The sequence below is a fragment of the Zingiber officinale genome, chromosome 10A (assembly GCF_018446385.1).
Source record: "Zingiber officinale cultivar Zhangliang chromosome 10A, Zo_v1.1, whole genome shotgun sequence".
NCBI classification, from domain to species: domain Eukaryota; kingdom Viridiplantae; phylum Streptophyta; class Magnoliopsida; order Zingiberales; family Zingiberaceae; genus Zingiber; species Zingiber officinale.
This window is the reverse complement of record NC_056004.1, coordinates 19,185,296-19,208,009: the sequence shown is the minus strand read 5'-3', so window position 1 is coordinate 19,208,009 and position 22,714 is coordinate 19,185,296. Positions and strand designations below refer to the sequence as shown.

The 22,714-nt window shown below is 37.6% G+C and overlaps 3 protein-coding genes across 3 annotated transcripts; all 3 read right to left on the bottom strand.

Annotated features, from left to right (window-relative positions):
• Nucleotides 1–3,909: 3,909 nt before the first annotated feature.
• LOC122027073 (AT-hook motif nuclear-localized protein 23-like) lies at nucleotides 3,910–5,222 on the bottom strand. Its single transcript, XM_042585901.1, has one exon. The coding sequence runs from the start codon at nucleotides 4,927–4,929 to the stop codon at nucleotides 4,033–4,035; it is 897 nt and encodes a 298-aa protein (XP_042441835.1). The 5' UTR covers nucleotides 4,930–5,222; the 3' UTR covers nucleotides 3,910–4,032.
• An 8,233-nt stretch (nucleotides 5,223–13,455) lies between these two features.
• On the bottom strand, nucleotides 13,456–20,955 carry LOC122027201. The gene is made up of 4 exons (XM_042586114.1): nucleotides 20,774–20,955; nucleotides 18,580–18,750; nucleotides 15,845–16,058; nucleotides 13,456–13,717 (listed from the first exon to the last, which is right to left on the bottom strand). The coding sequence occupies exons 1-4, from the start codon at nucleotides 20,834–20,836 to the stop codon at nucleotides 13,653–13,655; spliced, it is 513 nt and encodes a 170-aa protein (XP_042442048.1). The 5' UTR covers nucleotides 20,837–20,955; the 3' UTR covers nucleotides 13,456–13,652.
• Nucleotides 14,442–15,229, bottom strand: LOC122027202 (18.1 kDa class I heat shock protein-like). The gene has a single exon (XM_042586115.1). The coding sequence runs from the start codon at nucleotides 15,106–15,108 to the stop codon at nucleotides 14,635–14,637; it is 474 nt and encodes a 157-aa protein (XP_042442049.1). The 5' UTR covers nucleotides 15,109–15,229; the 3' UTR covers nucleotides 14,442–14,634.
• Nucleotides 20,956–22,714: the final 1,759 nt, after the last annotated feature.

Here is a 22,714-nt window from a genome sequence, read left to right as displayed (position 1 = left end):
AGGATCCTTTTCTAATTCAATACTGATATTACTTATTTTATAAAATAAGATACGATTTATATCCCGTTAACATAACAATCACATCTCCAAGTAATCACTTTAATTTCATTTTCGGAGAGGATCATTACACTCGACCCTATCTTGTTTCTTTTTTACCATAATGCCATTTCTCCGCAACTTATTTGTCTTTGATAATTGACGATATTTTGACAACGAGTCGTCGTCAAATTCACGAGACTCAAAATCAATTTATCCGAAGTATTTCTAATCCAATAGAGAATTAAGACACATTTAAATATTTATTTCTTTTTGTTTGTTTGGGAGCCAAATCTACGTGCAGAGGCCGCGCCGGGTCAGACTTCAAGATTCGCGACTCCGCAGCGATGGGACAGCAGTTAGTCGGTTCAACGGCAGCCCTGGTTGTTGGCAAGGAATCCGGAGGAGTTTGCGCGTTTACAACGGAGCAGAGCAACGGGATGAGCATGAAGAGGAGGAATAAATGACCACGGTGGCCTTTTAATTGCGCATCTGATGAAAACGATTTTTCTGTACGACGTGCTTCGCGCAAGTATCTTCGATTTTCTTTTTCTTTTTTTATTAAAAAAAAGAAATATTTTGATGATCGTAAAGTTGTAGTAGTGCGACAGCTATTAAAATAAACTACAGGACGTGCAAATTATTGAGAATTATATAGTGGAACAGCTAGTTAAATTTTAATACGTTTGAAGATTTTACTATGTCACGTGCAAAGGAGATCTTTATTGGAGTTTAAGTATAATTTATTATTTGTTATTTTTTAATATTTTTTAAAATTTATAATTTATTTAGTACAAGCGGAATTGATTCAAAATAACCGAATATCCGACTGATTTTTTTAAAAAAATATAATTAAAATTAAATAAATCAAACTAATATAAAATTGATTAATTTGTCTATTATCAATCAGGATATTATTAATAGTTGATGCAGTCAACTGCTTATCATGCTTGATTCAATTTTAAAATTAAATCGAAAAAAGTAATATTTTATTGAAAAAATAAAATTTCTGAATTAACGAACGGAATTTTTGATGAATTAATTCTGTTTAATTGATCTTTCGATTTTTAGCCGACATTGATAATGAACTAAATGTTCATTAAATGCGGCCTACATCCATTATTTATTAATTGCCATTATCCTCGCATCCAAACTCGTACAAATGATGTTGATTTGGACCCAATAAGGGAGTTAACAACCCTGACAGAACAGTTTCTTCGGGCCAATTAATTTTAGGAATGATCGATTTGATCCCATAAAAATTTTTAACCGATAAATTTATAAGTGCTTACTCCGAGTAGGTGGTCTCAACCTAACATCTGTTAGGAGCATCCTATAGCACCTTAACCCGGGGCGAGATATGAATATATTAGTAAAAATTTAATTTATACAGTTAGCATCTCATAGCAATTGACGCATTGAATTACTAAAAATCTCAATGTCAATAATTTTCTTTTTTAAAAAATAATAAATTTTTTTAAAATATTATTATTAGAATTATTATTATTATTCAATATTATTTAAAATATTTTAATACTTTTGATATTATTATTAATTAATATAAAAATATATATTCAATTGGGGCTTAGTTTGTGGGCCATGTCTAGACCAGCATAGCTGAGTTCGTCCACAATGTCCAACTCAAGTTCTTAGGACATAGACAATGAGGATTTGAATAGTAGGTCCTGGAACGGATTGATTGTTACACTAAAACGAGTACAATCGTCTTTTGTCAACTTGGATAACTTATGATATAGTCTTTAAAGATAATTATCTTGCCCCCAGGGCGTAGCACAGATGGTGGGCGCATGGTATCTCTGGCGTAATGGCCAGGGGTCGATTCTCAGGAACTGACGACCTGACCTGCATGAACTTCCCTCCATATCCATGGGACCGACACTAGGAGGACCACTAAAGTAACGGATCTACCTTTTTTTAAAGATAATTATCTTCCTTCTAGTTTCTGCATTTGTCTCTTTACCCACCGATGATTTTTTGAATTTTAAATTTATATATTCATAAAATTTGAGAACCACGTTAATTAATAAATAAACCTTTTGTTAGAGTTATAAAATAAAGGATCAGTTGCCAAAAGAAAAAAAAAACAACTTATAATATTAAACTTAGTAACCAACCAAATAAAATCAAAATATAAAAGTTTTTAAATTAATAACATTTAAATTAATGAAGTTCAAGCCACGAGCTCAAGCTCATTAAAAAAAATCAAGATTGAGCAATCATTCAATAGATCATTAGTTCATATGAGTTCATAGTTATTTTCTAGCTTTATCTATACCTATTGTTAGCCAATATTATGCTTTGCCAGTAATTGCTGTTTTTTTTTCATTTAAATTGATAGTACTAATATATATAATCCTTTAAACATTTTGTCCATGTTGGTTTCAGTATATAATATTAATTAGCCCTACTTTTGGTGTAGAAAATTAAAATTATATGCCACAGTGATTTGTTTGATTTAATGGATTCAAGAACATGGCTCTAAGAAAGTGTCAAAGTGTAGTTTAATCTTTAATCATTGATCTAGTGATTAAAGAGGTGAGAATAAAGCAAGACCAGGATAAAGAGAAGATAATGAAAATGAATACAGAATTACAGATATAAAATCTGTAGGCAGAAGAATGCTATTTCTCCCTTCATGTTAAAATTAAACCCTAAACAAAGTCATTAGATATCGGTTTAGTTTAAGAAAAATGATAATGCTCAATGCGAAAGTAAACAAGTTATCTAAGGAAGAAAAGAGAATAATTTGAGCACCCTTTTTTTTTATATGTTTTTTGTATTAATCTATTTTAGATTTAACTATATTGGCATTTTGAATCAGATCAATTATACACTTCAAGTCTCATCCCTGATCGATTCTGAAACCCTTCTTTATATATAGTTTATAGTTTTAGTAGATTTTTTCTTCAAATTTTCTTTATTGTTTTAACATAATTCATAGCATTATTAATATAGCTAAAATGTGAATAACCTTTGAAAAAAGAAGATGCACAAACCAAAATCAAATAAATACACCTCACCCTGGTGACCCCTTCAGAACTGCTCCACTATCTGGAAGGGAGGTAAATCACGAGACAATTCAACTGCACAATCTCGAGATATTGTGCATATTTTCAAAGCCAAAACCTAAAGTTGCTTATGTTGAAAATAGAGTAATTTTTCTAGGGAATGAGTCAAATGTATTGTTGCATTTATAAGCAAGAACTCTGGAAAGCATATCAGCAAAGCTAATTGTGGCTAAATTTGTCTAGATGAAATACTTGATTGAGTTTGATGCTACTAGAAGAATTAGACTCCTTATTTGGATTGTCTATGTAACTATATAGTCTCTTCTTCAAGAACTAAAACACAATTAAGATCGGTTCGACTTAGAAAGCTAAGAAAGCTATTCACTTGCAACAAACTATCGATAAAAAGATATACAAGAATGATGATGATTAATATTTGATTGAAAAAGATGAACTTATCTGATTTCTTTAGAGAGAGAAAGAAATTAGGACATAGACATGTTGTTATCCGACAAAGAAATAAAATCTATTTACTTGAAGAGAAATAAAAGATACAAGCAAAGATCAATAGCTAATTGTGTAATTATGCATATATGTTGCCAAAGTAGAAGAAAACAAATCATGATTATATAGAGCATTTTCCCTTTTCCTTCATAATTAATAGGCATGTGTATAGAGTAGCCAACATGCATGTAGGATGAATAAGAACCCTAGATCAGATATTAATTAGCATGTCATATTTCATCTCAATCTTTTCAAGAAAAACTACCGATGGAAAACCTTTTTTTCTAATAAGAAAATAGTGGTAGATCAATTCAAATTCAAAAGATCTGAATTCCGAAGAAATAGAAAACAGCAAAAGCTGGGTTTTAATTTGAAGGAGAAGAACAATTCGAACACCAAAATATCACAGCAAAGGAAATTAGAGTGTAGTAGTTATACAGGTTCGTCGCCGGTTCATCGTTGATCAGAACTGTGGTCTTCCGGCGGTGGAAGACGCGCTTCCGGGCCACGCGTCGCCGCCGCGCCCATCCACCGGCAGCTGAGACATACTGAGCGGCAAATTGAAGAACGGAAGACCGGACGAAGGATCGGCAAACGGCGACGGCAGTCCCAGTCCGGCGGCCGTCCCGCTGGCGCCGTTCGTCGACGGCGCCGGGTGCTGGATCTCCAGCTGCTGCTGCTGCTGCTGCTGCTGCTGAGCGGCCGCTGCCTCGTCCTCCTCGTCTTCTAGAGGCAGCCTCTCGTACGCCACGTTGGTGAACGACGCGGCGATCAGGATGACCGGCCCCGCGGCGATCAGCGCGCCCACCACTCTGCCCCCCACCACCTGCCCCTGCCCGCCCGCCAAAAACACGGCCAAGCTGGTGGCCCCCGGCGGCGCGGGCGGCGGCAGGAACGAGCCGGACAGCGACAGTATCTCGAACCTCCCCTGCAGCGCCGCCGCCACCGCCCCTTCGCCGCCTCCCCCGCCGCCCGGCTGGCGGAGCGTCACGTTGGCCACCGTCCCGCTGCCGCTGAGCACGCACACGCCGCGCTGCCGCCGGCGCGCGTACGTCGTCAGGCACTCGAACACGTCGCACCCGCCGCCCACCTCCAGTATGTGCGTCCGCAGCGCGTTCGCGCTCTCCCGCGTGATGATCACCGGCGGCTTCGGCTTGTTCTTCGACCCCGGCGGCCGGCCGCGCGGCCGCCTCCCCCCCACCTCCCCGGACGGCGTCGACAGCTCCAGCCCCCCGTACCCAGCTCCCTCCTCCTCCCCTCCGCCAGGCGAGCCATCGCCCTCGTCGCCCTTCCCGTGGGGGAGGTGGAGGTGCAGTGGGTGCACGAACCGTGAGGCCGTGCCGAAATCAAGCCCCGCCATTCGAAGCAAAATAAAATACAAAGAAAAAGAAAATCAGCGTTAGGTTAGATTATTTTTTTTAACCAATAAAAAATGCAAGAAAAGCTCTTTATAAAATTGTTTCTGAGTGGATCGCAAATTTTTACGCTACGAAATTATTTTTTTTCCTTTAAAAAAAAAAAGGTCGATAAGAAATTAATTATCGAAGAGAAGAGAAGAAGAAAGGCTCTGGGAGATGGGAAACGGGAAGGAAGAGCGCAGAAGCTCGAAGGCTGCGTGTCCAACTCAAATGACAGCACAGGCGATCGAGAAGAGAAGAAGACGAGCGGCGGATTAAAATATTAAGTCAGTGGGGGCAGCAATTGAATTGTGTGACAAAGCCTGATGGAGATGGCTTTGTTCTTGGGCGAATTCTTTAAGGAGGTGGTGTAGACTTTGAGGGGAAACCCTTTTAACGAGCTAGGGCTAGCTGTTAATAGTTTTCACTAACAGTTTACTAATTTGATCGATTAATTTAAAAGGCTTCTTGTCAAATGTTTTGTCAACTCGTCCTCACAAACCCTAGCTAATGGTATATATATCACCATATATAAGAACATTCCTTCTCACTAATTATACGGAGTACTTTCATAATGGTACGAGACGATGCAATTTGGAGTGAGTTAATTAATTAAGCAGTATAGCCTTCTTTGTTGATTGAAAGCACAGATTAAAGCAGAGGAGAGCATTGGCCGCCTTAATTAAAGAATAATTAAGTTTGAAAGAATTAGGTTCTTTCTTCATCTACAAGGCTGCGGCAGGTTTAATTAAGTCGGGGTGGGTGCCCTCAATTATTATCTATTGGGTTGCCAGTGCAAAATTATATATGGCAAATATATATGCAATAGGTGATGGATGGATGGATGGATGGATGGTTCTGATTACATTGCGAGCTTTGGTCAAACAATAATGACCATGGATTTTGCTCCTTCAACAAGGCGTATTTTTATTTTGCACAGTGAGTGCATATGTGCGACCGATAGGCGGGCGTAAGCAGGCAGCAGCCTGAGTAAATGCGGGGAGAGGGAGGCAGGGCAGCGTGGGAGGGCGTGTGGGGTGCACGTGAGCGCGGTCTCCGAGCCTCAAAAGCCGCGGCTGTCGGCCATCTCCACCGCACCACCACCACCACCACCAACTTCGCCCAGCGCCACCACCACCTCCCAGCTGCTCCCTGTCATCGGGAATGCCTCCGCACTGCCACGTGCGGTCGCCGCCCTCCTCCACTCCATCAGAAATCGTGCGGTCGCGCCCGCACTTCCCGGGCAACAACCCAGCACCTTCTTAATTCCGCCCTTTCAGAGCCTTAATTTAATCACCCGTCTATCAATAATTCATGAGCATTGCTGTTAATTTTTTTTTTAAAAAAAATCATTTCCTCCACGTGAGAATTGGAAACTAGATTCGAACAAAATCAACTAAAAAAAATACTGAGTCAATTAGTCAGGTTAAAAAGTGCCCATGGGTTATCTATATATAAGTGAGTAGAGCAATAAGATTGTATACCTATATTCACTCATCCATGGGCATCCCATTAGCACCTATCCTATGTTTGAAGGTTTATGAATGGGAAGGGAAGGGAGGGGAAGGGAGAGAAAAAAAGGAGAAATAAAATATTTATATTATCTTTGTTTAGGAGGGAGAGAGAAAATTCATTAAGTAACATGCATGTGTTATCACCATATTTGAGAGGAACATGAGGATAATAAAGGTTAAATATATAAAATTATAAAATTATTTTCACTTTTGTTAAAAATTTATGTGTTCAAAAATCTAGTACATCTTGTATACATTTATTGGTTAAGACTTACACATTCAAGCAATTGTAGTTCATTTGTTAAACTCGACGTCGAAGTCTGTGTCGATGTAGGCGTTGAAGTCAGCGTCGACATCAACATCGGTGTTGACATCGGTGTCGACATCAAAGTAGGCGTCGGCGTCAAAATTAGCGTCGACGTCTACGAAGTACGACGTCGAGCAGTGTGAGTCAGGTAATGCGAGTGTTTTTCGTCGTGACGCAAATATACATAAAATAATGATTTTTAGAATTAATATAATAAAATATGGATAAAATTAAAACACAAGCACCTTTCCTTACACCAATCGGGGTATAAAAAATTCTTTCATTTCATGGGTAAGGAAGGTTAAAGCTTATCCTTCATTATCTTTTCTTTTCGTAGCTCACTTTCTCCTAAATAGAATTTCAAGTTTCCCTTTTCCTTCTTTATCCTTCCCTCACCTCTTTCCAAACAGTATGCTAGTGTTAATTCTTTTTTAAGAATTTATGGCTTAGAATTTATGATTTAAAGTTTATGCTAAATGAAATGAAAAAAAAAAAATTAACACTAGGTGTCTATGGGGATGATCATAGATGAATAAATAAGGTAACAAAATTCTATATATAGAGAGAGTCATGTTACCCTATTCACCTATGGGCTATGGTAACCCATGGACATATAGTATTTTTTTTTTAATTCTCACTTCCTTTATGTGAGAATTGAAAAATGATTAAGATAAAATCTCATTTCTGTACTAATAGGTGTTCATGGATTGTCTATAAATGAGCAGGGACGGATTTACATTGGGACTAGGGTTCCCCCCCCCCCCCCTGTGTGAGAGAGAGGAAGTTGGGGAAGAGGGGAAGGCGAGGGAATAGCGGCGGCAAGGGACTCAGGGACTCAGGGAAGCTAGGAAGGCGTCATCGCTAGTTTCTCAGGCAAGGGAGAAGCGAGGGAGGGAGGGCCGGTGAGCGGGTGACAGGGACTCAGGCGAGGGAGGAGCGGGGGCAAGGATCAGCGACGGCGAACGACCAGGTGAGGGAGCTACGACACAATAAATATGTTTTAATTGAAGGGAGCTATGACACATGAATAGAATTAAGGGAGCCGTGATATAGTAAAACAGTCAATGAATTTAAAACTTATTAATTAAATAAGAAAATTTATATATACTTCTCTATCCTAAACTAATCATTACAATATATATAAATTTATTTTAAATTTTAAAATTATAAATAAATTATATTTATTTATTACATATATTATCAATTTTATTATTATAATTAATATTATTAATATTATTATTTAATTTATTTAAAAAAGAATTTTAATTAAATATCAAATTAATTTAATTTTTATTAATCAAGATCCTCTATCAAATACTAAATTAAATTTTAAATATTTTTAATAGGATCATACTATTCTACGATCTGATCCCGATTGATTTGATTCTAACTCTAAATTGATCCTGCATAGGAACACAATACTATAAACTGTGATTTTACCTACCGTTCATGTGTGAACCGTGTGCATCGAGTTCTTCGCTTCTGGTAACCGGTACCTCCCTGACTCCGTCATCAGCTCTATCCGCCTTCTCGTCGGCACCTTCCTCCTCATCTCTCAGTCGTGTGACCTTTGAATACAATATATAATAATTATTTTCATCATTTAATATACGATCCCCAAACTTAAAATCTTAAATCCGTCCCTGTAAATAAGTGAGTAGGATAATAGGATTATAAACAATACTTGAAACTCCAATCCATGTGAAGTTAGAGGAGAGTATATTATATACCATTTTATCTTACATTGCTTAGACAATTTTCGCATTTTACGATCACCGAGTCTTGTGTTAATAATTTTATTTTTAAAAAATCTAAATAAAAGACAATTCAATATATAAAATTACGCATCAATATGAGATCTCAACAGAAGATATATTATAAGCAATCTTATCTCACATTATAAAAATTTATTGAAAAAAAACTCAAAACAAAATTAATTATTAAAAGGATGAAAAATTTTATTTTATTTCTCTGCAAAGTGCTTTCTTTTTAAAATATGAATCAAATTCTAAACTAAGTCAAGTAGCGTTATATCATCATGTCATATTATCATATTCTATTTAATATTGATAACTTATTTTATTATATATTCAAACAACGCATTTATATATCTTTATCAGTCGTATTAAAGTACCACAACTTTAAAAACAATATCTGTTTCCAAAGTTCAAATCCTAGCTAAGCATTTATCCCGTAAATAAAGCAAAATAGACAGACAATAAGTTTATAAATGAGTCATTTTCTAAAGGACTCAATTGTTTACATAGTAACAAGATTTTTTAAAAAAAATAAAACAAAGAGTTTCTGAATATGTCTTTTAATTATTTTTTTTATCTTGTCTGCACTAGACAAGTGATATTGCTGTTAACATGAAGAGGATCTCGAACTAGAAAAAATATTATGTATTAGAGTGAAAAGGGGTTTCGAGTATCTTCTTTCTCTCTGTGCACACGAAAAAGAGATCCTATTGAACGTTAAAATGAGAACCAAAGAAGAGATTCCTAGTATAAATTCTCTAACGCTCAAGTTAGTATAGTGGATCAGCCTAAGTGAAGAAGATGAATAGTAATTCTATATCAAATATGTATGTGTGTCTTCGAGAGCTTACCTGACTAACAGAGAGAACCTCCCTCCTTCATATCACCTCTTATAACTTCCGTAATAATAAGACGATAAAAAATATTCGGTATCAGAAGATGTCGGATAATGAAAGGTGTATATCTGGAATATGTACAAAAATCCTCCGAGGAACCTTCTATTACATGTGTATAAACGATCTCATGTAACCGCTGCAATAATTGTTGGTGCAATATCCTTTTGGTCAAGGTTGACCTGGTTGACTAAGCGTGAGTTGACTCAAGTTTGAGTCTTGATATTTGGATTTCGATGTTTGATAATGCATGGAGATTGCAGATGCAATCGTCCGTTTGGAGAGATTATTGATACAATTCCCCTCTGGTCAAGGTTGACCAGTTAGATATGAAGAAGAGTCAAGTAGGTCAAAGGGTTGACTGTATACTTGACTGAGAAAGTCCTAACTGGATGTTAGACAGATGAGAAATCCTGGTGAGTGAAGCCAGGTGAAAGACCTAGTGAGTCTAGTGAGTGAAGCTAGGCAGTTTGAAAATCCTAGTCGGTGAAGTTAGGTGAAAGTCTTGGTGAGTGAAACCAGGCAGGTGAAAGTCCCGGTGAGTAAAGTCGGGCAGTGGGAAAGTCCTGGTGAGTGAAGTCAGGCAGGTAAAAGTCCCGGTGAGTGAAGCCCGGTAGTGGGAAAATCCTTGTGAGTGAAGTCAGGTGAAAACCCTAGTGAGTGAAGCTAGGTGAAAGTCCTGGTGAGTGAAGCCAAGCAGATAGGAAGTTCTAGTGAGTGAAGCTAGGCAAATGGAAATACCTGATGAGTGAAACCAAGCACGTGGAAATCCAGGTGGGTCAAGGTTGACCAGACACCTAGTATTGAGAAATCTAAGTAGGTCAAAGGATTGACCGGATACTTGGCACAAGAAAATCCAGATGGGTCAAGGGTGACCGGACATCTGGTGGAAGGAAGTCCAAGTGGATCTTGGAGGACCGAACACTTGGCACGAGACGGTAAATCTAAGTGGGTCAAGGAGGATCGCACTTAGTGATCAGAAGTCCAACGAGAAGTTGGCAAAGAGACATTCCTGATGGGTCAAAAGTTGACCTAATACTTAGCGATCGTAAGCCCAATAGGGAGTTGACATTGAACTAGGAAGTTCGGATGTAGTAAACTTCCGAAGGCTATAACTTTTGACTCGGATATTGGAATGAGGTGATCTCGGATGTGAAACGAAGCTCGTTTCAAGATCTGCACATTTTTCTACTTGCCAATCGATTGGGGTGGTTATCAATCAGCCAATCGATTGGTTGATGTAATTTTGTGCAGAAACTGTCTTGATCGATTGGGTAATCGATCAAAACTTCCTCAATCGATTGGGAGAGTTTCTGAGCGAACAGTGAGCTTTTGAATCAATCATTTGATCGATTGAAACCTCCAATCATTCAGTCAATTGATTAGGAAGCTGGAAATCACGTGATAGAGGCTGAATCGATCGGGCAATCGATTCAGGCGTTTTCCAGAGAGCACAGAGGCGCTTTGAATCGATTAGCCGATTGATTCAAAGCCTCCCCAATCGATTGAGAGTCATTCAATTGATTGGGATCCGACCGTTGCGCAAGTTATAGCCGTTGGCGAGCGTTTTCTTCGCGTATTCCTCTCCAGCGACGACAGGCATCTCAGCGATGATTCACGAGCTCTCTCCACATTTTCACAGCCAGTTCTTGAAGGCGCTTGGAGACAAATGTAGTTACACTTCTAAGGTTCAAGAGGCAACAACAAACAACAAGTAAGCAAGAAGAAAGAGTTTTCATTTGTATCTTTTGTATTTTCTTCTTGTGGGTGTTGTATATTGTTGTGTGAGTTTGTACGAGGCTTCTCTGCCTCCGGTTGTGACCAAGAAGGAGTGTTTTGATTAGTGGAGTGTGTGTCGTGTAGATCCTTGGATTAGTCACCTCTTCTTGAGGTGGATACCAAGTAAATCCTTGTGTTAGCATTGTAATTTTGTTTCTTATTCGTTCCACTGCATATCATGACCAAGAAGCAAGCAACGAGCACGTGACGAGCTATTCACCTCCCCTCTAGCACCAAAACACCCCTAACAATAATGATAGAAGCTAAGTAGCCACCCTCATAAAAAGGTTATGTTGTATGTATATGTCAGATATTAGAATATTTCCTGACGAATAGCTATTATTCTCTGATAGGTTGTTGTGATTCTTTGACAATATGGTCTCTTGAGAAAGCCCGACCGGATCTTTAGCCGATCGGTTATATATTATATTGGCAGATTAATACATAAGCAGCAGGGTACCGAGTCCCGTAAAGTAGTTCGTCCCCTGAGTGACTCAGCTATATACTATGTGATGTTAGAAATCTGATATTGAAGCAACAAGGAGCCAAGTCTCATAGGCTTGGACGGTTATACGATCGACCGACCATATATTGGGATATTTACCTCTGAAGGATGGGAACTGAATCCCGAGAGATCTGATCGGTACTTTAATTCGATCATCCATATGATAAGAGACTTACCTTTGGAATAATAACCTGAGATCTGGAGGTTCGGTCAAGTCTATAATGAGAATTGTCTTATACATTTATCTTCTGTACATATGAGAAATGGGTGTGCTGAGCTGTGTACATCTGATCGACGTTATTACCGACCGACTATTTAAAGGAGGGCTGGAACATGAGAAGACCTATAGATTTGATCGGTTGTTGGATCGACCAACTATATACTGAGAGTCCTACGATAGTAGTGGAGGGTTGTCTTGTACGCTCGTTCGACCGTAAGGTCGTTCAGGTTATGTGTACGTATTGGCATTGGGCCCCCTAAGTTTGACTGATTTCAGGGCTGAGCGTCTCTATACTGAGTTATATTGCAGAAGCGGGGAGCTGGATCCGTAGACTCATTTCAGCATGTAACGTCGATCGAATTTGCTCTGTATATCTTGGCAATGAGTGGAGCAACAAGCTCCCTAAGTCTGACCGGCTTAAGGGCTAACCGACCATACGCTGAAAGATCTATACTATGAGAATGAAAAGCTGGGTCCTCTGAATCCGGCTTGACTTATGACCAACCGGATTTGTTGTATGTCGGTCATCCCTTAAACCCGATCGACTATTGGCTGATTGGATATATAATAAGTGTCTTAGCATATGAATGGAGCACCAAGTCACTTGGGTCCGACCAACTCTTTGGCAAGTCCTCCTTGTACTGAAGGTCTTAGCCCTAGGCTAGGCGCAATAATTCCATTGAAAGTGATTCGATAGCTCTCACCTCCCCTTAACTTTAATCACAATTTCACTTTGACTTTGAATCATACCTAGATCCGCTTGTAACATCCCAATCATTTTTTTTTTAAAAAAAAATCAGATTTATACCACAATAATCAAAATTTACTGAATTATTCCACTTGCCTTTCACTTTAAGAAAAGTGACTAACAAATGCTCCCTTGGCTATCATGATGGTGATCCAGCAATGGCGTAATTGACTTGAATGGATTACCTTTTTCCAATACTACACAGAATTTAGTTTATAAGTAATTTATCAAAATACCTTTGTTTGATGCCAAAATGTATTGTTAATGAAATATTGAATATTATTCAACATGTTTAATCTCCATAAAGAAGCACAAGTCAGTCAATTCCTGTATTCCTCACACCTGATTAATTTAAAGACTTCACAGCAAAGAGGAATAAGGCAACTATTCTGTGATGAAGCCAATTATTCATCTTGAGGACATATTACTTTTCTAATTGTTGATGATCATCTCTTGAGAAGAAAAATAATTTAAAATACTCCTTTACCATTGATTATTTCATAAACAAAATGTAATGAGAAAAGCATGATTATTTATATTGTAGCATGCTGTTAAGTCAAATAATATAAAATAGAACATCAATATTTTGGTTTCCTTTGTGTTTTATTAATTTTAAACTCGGTTTCAAATAATATTATCCTAAAATTTATTAATATATAGAGAGTGATAAGGAAGCATAATGTAACTTGATGCCTACCTTTGAAAGTGATCCATCAGTAAAGGAGTTGTTATCTTGATGCCTTACTACACTAATTTGCTGTTGGTGTATCGTGGGACCTCTCTTTTAGCATTTTAATTATTGTGAAAAAGAATATTTTATTTGTGCCATTCAAGAAAAGATCAAAGCAATAAAATGAAGAACATTTTGTTTACATCTTGTTCAGTTAAGTAACCTCTTGTGGCGCATCAATGAAACATGAACAGGTCCTTCTCTTGCCTAAAAATCTCTTTCGTCAGGTTGAATTATAGTTCATCTTTTTCCACCTTCTTTCCTTGTTCAAGATGTTGAACACGCGAGTGAAAGAAACCTGCAGTCAATCATGGCAAGCTAATTAGTCAATGGAAGATAACGCAAGGCACCAAATGAATGCTATCAACAATGGCATGCTTAGAAATCTAATAGCTGCAAAGAAAGTCTTTCTCTGAATGGTCTTTTTTTAGCCAGTATATTTGTTAAGCATGACAAATCCCTGGTGCAAACTTCTATTCTCTAAGTAGACGACAGTGAGTATCATTACTCTTCCAGTATGATGTTCAACTTCGTAGAGTAGTTTGTAACTCTTGTAACCAAATTGGATATATCGGAAATTGATGTTCTTTCCGACTATGCAAGTAACTATTAGTACTTTCTACTTTGAAGAAGAAAGAAACATAGTTTAAGGATCAACAAACTTAAAAAGTAATTAAATCTGAGACATATGACTCAGTGCAAATGACATTAGATAAATCGTTTAAAAGTGATCGAGTATGTTTTCGGATAGAATGCTAGTTGATCAGCACTCTTGGCATTCTGTTTGAGGATATAAATGGGCTTATGATGCTTAAAGCATGACAGGTTGTTTTTATACCTTTGGAGAGCTGAGACATTCAGCAAAACTTCAAAACTTAGCTCAACAATGCCACCTTTGGGTGTCGCCGCTAAGAGCTTCACTTGGTATGTGCTTGCTTGAGCTTGACAGACTCTGTATGAACAAAGTCCAAGCCAAGCTTTACTGCTTAATGAACCAGTTCTATATAATCAAGTTCTGTAACTGAGTCAGAGTCCATAGTTCATTCTTTCAGTCTCTGAAGTGGAGCATGCAGACCAAGCTCCTAGAGACAATACTACTTTTTCATGGCAAACAACACAAAGTTTATTTAAAATCTGTACTCTTGCACCACAGTGCAAGATTGGTCACTCCATCTCATATATATATATAGTTTCACTAACTAGCTGTTCATGCCTTTAGCCAGCAATTTGCACGAGCCTAGTCTGCGCCTTCTTGTCCTGCTTCTTGGGCACGGTCACCACCAGCACTCCATTCTCCAGCTTGGCCTTCATCTCCTCAGTGTTGGTGTCCTGAGGTAACCTTATGCTGCGAAAGAACTTGTCGTGGTTGCGTTCCAAACGGTGCCACTTATCTCCTTTCTCTTCGCTCACCTTAGCTCTTTGGGCGCTTATCTTGAGGACCTTCTCTTCTTCCACCTCGATGCTCACCTCCTCCTTCTTCACTCCGGGGAAGTCCGCCAGGAAGACATGGTGGTCCGCAGTCTCCTTCCAATCCATGCTCACGGCGGCGGAGGCTGCAGGAAGGGCTAGCGTGGTGGTAGCAATCGAGAAGCCTTCGCAGGCATCCCAGATGTCAAGCGACATGGGATCCTGGGAAGCAGCAGCTGGCTTGTTAGTCTTACGACCGAATAAGCTGGGGAAGATCGACATCTATGGACAAATGTACTGATTGTTGGATAAGTAGTTGCAGGGTGGAGGAAAGTTGCTGATGTATTTATAGGGATAGGAAAGAAATGTCTCATAGACTCAAAATATTATGATGAATTATAAAGAGAAAGCTAGTGAGAAATGTTGTTTGGTAAACAGACTGCACAAGTAGGTCTCTCTAGAAACACAAGGAATCTGATAAATGGATAGCTTTGGATTGAAGCTCAGAATATTTTCCCTCCAAAGGTGAGGAATTATATTCTTTATGAGTAGGGCAGTGCAACTTCTAGTGGAAGGTAGGAATATTGTGTAGATGATGTGAATTAATTCAAGAGAAATATTAATCAACCCAAATTCGAATATCATTATTCATTAAGGATAAATATCAACGCATGCATTAACACACTCTTATAGACAATTCATATAAATAAGCTATTCTACAGTAAATTCAGCTTTCATCTAGTATTGAAGACTGTCATGTAGCATAAGAATCCATAGCACAATGGAAGACTAACTCAAATGAACAAGCCGCAATGTAAGGACTAGCACAAATTGCTGCTGTTATTGTATTGAAAGAAAACCAAGTTGCTTATATACCTGGTATATATATATGCATAGGGAAAAGATATTTGATCTCGGCGGTAATAAAAAGTTGATAAACACGATGGACCAACAACGATACGACATGAAAAATAAATTGTATACAAGGGGCTGCAAATGGAGCATATGCCTTAGTTACCAGCTTGATCTTGAGATGTATTACACTCCTCTAGCAGGCTGATGATACTATGCTCAGGTGCGCTGAGAGAGGAGGATATGTGTCGCTTGGCTGGATTTGGCATTGGCTTTGTTCCATCTCGAGATTCAAGGCATGATGCATCTTTAACGACTGGTAAATCTGCCTTGGCGCGACCAGTGATGGATGTCCTCCTTTCTTTCCATATTCTTCCATCCTGAAACAATAGAAAATGTAGGGAATGAACGCAAACAAGAGAAACAACACGAGCAGGTTTCTAAATAAAATGAGTAGGTTGTTCATGCAAAATCCTTGCTGATTGTAGCATGCGGCCCTCTAAATTTATGCATCCTATCAACAAATACTATTTTTCATATGAATGAAAAAGATTGTCGCACGAGACCAACGGGTTCAACAATCTAATAGAAAGTTAGCAATTGTCATTCCGAACTTCAATATTTTGGTGTAGTCCAGTCTTCCGACTACAAAATGTTAACAAATAATAAATTTTAAATATATATATATATATATACAAACTGTTAAACAAACTACATGGACAAGATGTAACTTTCAAGGTAGTTATTTCCATGTCTCTGGACGATGCAATAAACTTTCTAAATGTTGAATCATTAAAGGAAGTTTTAATATTAAAGACCATTTCAAAACTAGTTATTCAGTGACCAACACTTTTTAAGTTTTCCATGGCTGTTTTAACAAAAGATGTTACCATAATATTCATGCAAGCTTCCTATGGGATCTGAGGGAGAAAAATATACTGCAAAATTGCTTTTCTTAACCATGCCAAGTTAGGCCTAAAGATTATTCTATGTGATTGACTTTATTTCCCGATTACCCCATCCATCAATACACAAACACAATAGATGTGGCTAAGATACACTGAACGTGTACTATGGTTTTATTGATATAGGCATCTATGTACTGCACATGAGTAAGCAAGCCTATACAATTACAAGCATTCAATCAAGCGATACAGAATCATAGATGAGCTAAAACCCACAAGGACAACAAATAAGTTGATGGTGCATACTGCATTCCTATCCAAATTTGAGGTTTGTGATAAAAATATAAAATTCTAGTGACCAACTAATCAAATACAACCGAGAGGCTTGGAACTTCTAGTGACTCTTGCAATTTCTTGCGAACAATGAAAACTTTTACGAAATTAAAGAGACTTCTCAAGCTTCAACTTTCACTTGTGGAACTGTTGGACTTTATATTACTTCCCAAATAGGTTCATCATTATCCAAACTATGCTGAGTTTTGGAATCATTTTTCCTGTGCTTATATACATTTTACAGGAAGCAACCACTTGTCTCCATCAGTTACCCTTCAAACCGATGGCCTATGTCTAGACTTAGTTATTATGTATTACTGAGGTAGAAAAGTAGGAAAACAAAATTTTGTTGCTATGTAGTGAGAAGCAAAATCCAAACTTGAGTAAATGTAGCTTAGCTGCTTAATGGAAGATAGATTTTTTAGTATTCAAAAGTCAATATTCAATAATGAAACGACAACTTTCATGTCTGTCAAGTCAGATATTTCGAGAGAGCAAAAAGATATGAAACAAAAAAAATTGTACTATATGTTAGTTTTTCTTGATAAGGGTGTGAAAATGATAAAATAAGTAAAGGGGCTATATAAATGCATCTTTTCTAGATGTTGTCACATCAACCCTGAATTGTTAAAAAAGAAACATATCCCTTTCTCCTCAATGTAATCCACCATTAGTTCTAGTGCCAGCAAAATTCCATATTCTTGCAAACAGAGATAAAATTGTAACAAGTTCATGAATATCGCAGTGTAAGAAGATTTTTCTGCACTCAAAAAGTTCCAAATTCTCACTGAAAGAAAATCCTTGAACACTGATAAAATCATAATATGTTTATCGCTCAGTTGAAAGAAATCATTGACACTTTGCAAAATAATAATAATAGTACACCAAAACTGAAACTGAATTCCTACAGCAACTTAAAGCTATTTTATCTGCTCCATCATTAACACACACCAACCTAGACATCAGTCTCCTTCAAAATTGATGGTTTGGACGCTCATGAATGATGGTCCGTCAATTGCTACATCTAAATCTTTGAGAAATTAAATCTCATCTACAGCTTCACAGATTAGTATATAGTCAGTTAGATGCATTTCCACTGGTATTTATAAAGTCAATAACAATAGTAAACATTCTTTGAAATGTTGGTATACCTCAATACGGGAAGGTATTGCATACTAGTACAACCTTATTTCACGCAACATTCTATTGCTATAGTGATGATTAGGGGTAGGTTAGTCACTAAAAATTGTATAAAAAATGCTGATAACAAAACTTGGGTAAACTAAATCTAATAACTTTCCTCTAACTGCATTTTTAAATTAAGCATAAATGTTTGGTGAAGTGCAATATGCAAAAATGGACATCTCCAGATGCATGGGAACCAATAACTGATTGACAATATCCATAATCTGGGGCAATAAATGACAAATTCTAAAATATTACTTCAATATGTTGGCTTTTTTAAATAAAAAATCACCATGAAAATTTAAGATTCAGTCTCTGTCTGATAGAAAAGAAAAGCAACTCATCCTTATCTGAATATTCTACAAGGGGAAAAGTTATGAAGAGGAATAAGACTGACATGGCATATGAGCAATACCAATTTACAATGGTAGATTAATCATTAATCTAATTATTCTTCGTGAATATTGAAGCCACCTACATTTATTATTGAAGGTTCTGGCAGTGGGCATGCAACTGGTTGATCATAGACTATTGGCTCGGATGGGTGCTCCACTGGTTTAAACTCCACTGCTTCTTCAAATCCATGGTTCACAGCAGTATGAACAGCACTAACTTCCTCTATGATTGGTGCCGATGAGGTCCTAACATCCTAGTCCAGAGAAATATACATTTAAACTTTAGAGTAAGGAGACAATATAATTTCCATGATAGAGTAGAACAGCTTAATAAGAGATTCAATTATTCAAAAATATCACCTCCAAACAACAAAAGAGAGAGATTTTTTAGAAACAACTTATCAAGAGAAAAATGAGGACATCAAGATCAGAGTCCTGTCATCTGCATACAAGCATTTGAACTTTGAATTTATATAGCAGTAGCATATTGGAGTGGTGGTTCCTATAGTTTGGGAAAATCCACTTAGAGCCTCTTTAAGTTTTAAAATTTTTAAAGAATCTACGCAACAGCTCACTCAACTAAGAGAAAGTGGTAGGCATTATTTCAATGCATTTGCCATAGTTCAGTACGTTTCAATTAAAGTGAACAGGACCTAGTTCAGGTGATGCCTGCTTTGTTTATGACCTATGATTAATCTATGATAATTCAACATCTCCAGTGATTTTCCAATAAGTCTACGGCAACTAGCTTTCTCATCTCATGGCAATATTCCAACAAATCTCTAATGATGCTTTAGAAAGTTCGTGCCTATGATAAAAACAACCCATAACATTTCATTTTCTGGCCAATTGTAGCTGACTAACGCCAAATACATTCCGTCATCATAAGCTGTGTTTATCTCAACTATTTGGGTCTCATCCTTCCATTGAGTCAATGCAAGGTTATATTCTAAGCCTCAAAGACATTCATATGATCAAATTTTACTTTCTATCTCTGTCGAGTAGTTTATCAAGAGTGCCCCTACAATTTTGAAATAACGAAGAAAGCTAGAGGAGTTACCCTAAACCATAAAGAGTGCCAACCACAATATGTTGGTTTCATAGTTCCAGTTTTGTGTGTCCATGCATGTGGAAAGTCAAAATAAGTTCAAACAAACAAGCATATTGCAACTATCTTTATTTTAAAGGAGCCTTGTGATTTCAAGACTAAAATAGATGTAGCTCTTTGACATAAACAACATCAAGGATTGTTAAGGAAAGATGATAAATTTGTGTTGAATTCATCAAGAATATGTGGTTAAAATGAGTCTTTTTTCTTGTCAACTTAGCTTTTAGGATAAGTGGTAGTCAACCAACTTTGACATGTGAAGACAGAATGAGGTAATTGTTCAAATTCTGCTTGTCCCACTATTATGCACTTGTAGTTCATGTTTTAGATTTGGGCTAGTCGAATTTAGTATCTAGGGCCAACTGCTCATCACAAGTGAGTGTCGTATATGGATTGATCTTTTTCCTAACATTTTAGTTGTTGGAATAAGTGGTTATACAATCAGCTTGTATAGAACTAGTAATTAGAATAAAAGTGAAAATATTTCAAGAAACTTATCTAGAGAACTATCACATTAGCCTATGTGAGAAAATATAACATTTAAAAACCAAAAAAAAAAGAGTAGCCCGGTGCACGAAGCTCCCGTCATGCGGGGTCCCGGGGAAGGATCCATTGTACACAGTCTTACCCTACTTTTTGCAAGAGGTTATTTCTAAGATTCGAACCCGTGTCCTTTTGGTCACATAGTAACAACTTTACCATTGCGCCAAGGCTCCCCTTCATTTAAAAACCAAAAAAGGAAAAAAAAAAACACACTACTTTATAGGACGAACTGAAGAGAACATCAAAGAAATTATAGTGCAAGCTCTTCTCTTTTTTTCCCCAAAAAATCACATATAAGTTGTATAGTAAATAGCGAATATATGTAGACGGAAAACAAACATCTCTAATCTGAAAGCTTGATCTATCAACATAGTAGATCCACAACTATCAAAATCACGCCCCAAAATGTTAGAATCTGTTTTCAGCATCACGAATGTCAAAAATTCAAACCTCACTGGAACAAATACGCGAAATAAGTCAAACGCAAACGTCGACCCCCAAAATATATCGACAAGTATCATCCACAAGTCATCAGCATCAACAAAAAATTGCAGAACATAAAATATCCGGCAGGTATAAGATCCAGCCAGAACAAGATTCGACTTTTGGAAGGTTCAGGAACTCACAGTGGCGCTTTGCGCTCGGCGGTGCCCCCATCCGCCAGAAATCCGAGAAAAAATCCCCACCATCGCCTTCCCTTCGTTCTCCGCCTCCGCCTCCGCCTCCGCCTCCGCCTCGAAAGCACCTGCGCCGCTAGAAAGAAACTAAACTGCGTGAATTGTGATAGAAGGGCTCGAGGTGGAAGTAAAAGCGACAAAGAACCGCGCGGCATGTGAGACGGCGGTAGTTAACCCGAGCTTAGAAGAGATCAGGTCACCGCTTTGATGTGGAGGTGAGTTTACTCGCCCAAAAGGTGACGCAAGAATCTAGATTACTCTTCTTCCATTGCCCACACACGTCTTTTCTCCTTTCTTTTTTTTTTTCCAGTTGAAATGTTTTTATTTACTCTCGAAATTTACCTTTCTTGTTTTTAAGAATATACCCACGCGATTATGTTAGCCCGCGGGCGAAACATGCGTCAATGCTACTCAGTGCCTCTTTTTCAATTACATATTGTCTTTAACATAGTTAGATTTAGTGTTTAAGTTAAATATTTTTTTAAAAAAATTAAGAGGTATATAATTTAGGATGATTAATAATATATTTATTTTTTTTTTATTTCGAAATTGAGTCAATTAAATTTTACTTTTAAAATTTAAAAATTTGATTATAATGTTGAAGTTAAAAAGTATTTAAAATTAAAAAATTTTAAATGGTTGAGGTATAATATATGTATTTAGAATTTAAAAAATATTAATTTTTAAATAATAAAAAAATAATAAAAAAGTCAAGTATTTGGAATAATTCAAGATGCCTCAACCATGCACCTACTGTTCCGTAGTGAACACTCTACAGATTAACAAAGGCGATCACTATGGGCACCTCTGATATTTGGAGGTGCCTTTTATGTGAAAGGCATCCACGATAACGTTCAGATTATAAAACATGAAATTAGAAAATTAAGATTGTGGTGGCTTTGTTAATTGGATGAAGACATCGTTCTCCTCTGTAAAATAAATCAAATTAAGGAAGGAGTTTTTGATGTTAATCTTTTGATATTCAAGTTAGAAATAATAGTAGGAGAGAAATCGAAAATAATAGAGATAGAGATTAATCTTATCTTCCTTCATACTTAGCATACACTTTTATACCTTTTTTTAGTGATCCTTCATCTTCCTCTGTTTAATGATATTAATTATCGACATAAGACATCTTTATCTTGACTTCTTCGCATTCAATAATAGATGAAGTGTTTTCTTTTGTTTTCTCTTTCCCTTATTAAATATTTATCTTTTCCTCTTTTATTATTTTATTGGTTCATTATTAATATGTACAATGCTAATGTCATACCCCGAGTCGAATGGGTAGCCCGCTCGACCACTCTCCTGTCGACCAGGCTGACCGGACATTGGTTCATCCAGACGATCGACCGAACAGTGGTTCCTCCGATCAACTGCTGTAGCCACTTCCCGCTTGGGTCGGCCTAGCTTAAGCCATGGTGTTGACCGCTCTGACTTTGACTTACACCGTGGCCATTGACCCGTGCTAGGTAGGCTCCTCCTTATCGCCGCATCATAAGCCTCCCCCTCAAGTCTAGTCGAAGGAGGATGCAAGTTCGACTGACTGGACAGTTGGTGCCTTAGGTGATTTCCACGTCCAATCGGACTATGCTCGGTCCTTAATCGTTGATCAACCCATAAGACAACACAATTCAACTTTATTTGTCATGTTGTGCTTGTAGATCTCTCGAGCCATGGCTAGGGCAGATAGTGCCTAGGACGTTTGGCCCTGTGACCCATCCTCTATGTCGATCGGGATGATAGGCAGCACTGACTCATCCCCCTATGCTGATCGGAACGATCAGCAGTAGTTGGCGGCTGAACTTCCTTTCCTTATGTGTCCTTGGGCGAGCACGGTCTTGGTTGACGTCATCCAAATTTCTCGAAGACCGTTTAAATGCCTGATAA

Bases quoted from the DNA above. Each gene is read 5' to 3' on its own strand.
- LOC122027073 (XM_042585901.1), bottom strand. From the start codon at position 4,929: ATGGCGGGGCTTGATTTCGGCACGGCCTCACGGTTCGTGCACCCACTG.
- LOC122027202 (XM_042586115.1), bottom strand. From the start codon at position 15,108: ATGTCGATCTTCCCCAGCTTATTCGGTCGTAAGACTAACAAGCCAGCT.
- LOC122027201 (XM_042586114.1), bottom strand. From the start codon at position 20,836: ATGGTGGGGATTTTTTCTCGGATTTCTGGCGGATGGGGGCACCGCCGA. The intron at 18,751-20,773 runs GTGAGTTCCTGA...TCTCTGGACTAG, and splicing joins GCCGAGCGCAAAGCGCCACT to GATGTTAGGACCTCATCGGC. The intron at 13,718-15,844 runs GTAACTAAGGCA...GATTGACTGCAG, and splicing joins TACATCTCAAGATCAAGCTG to GTTTCTTTCACTCGCGTGTT.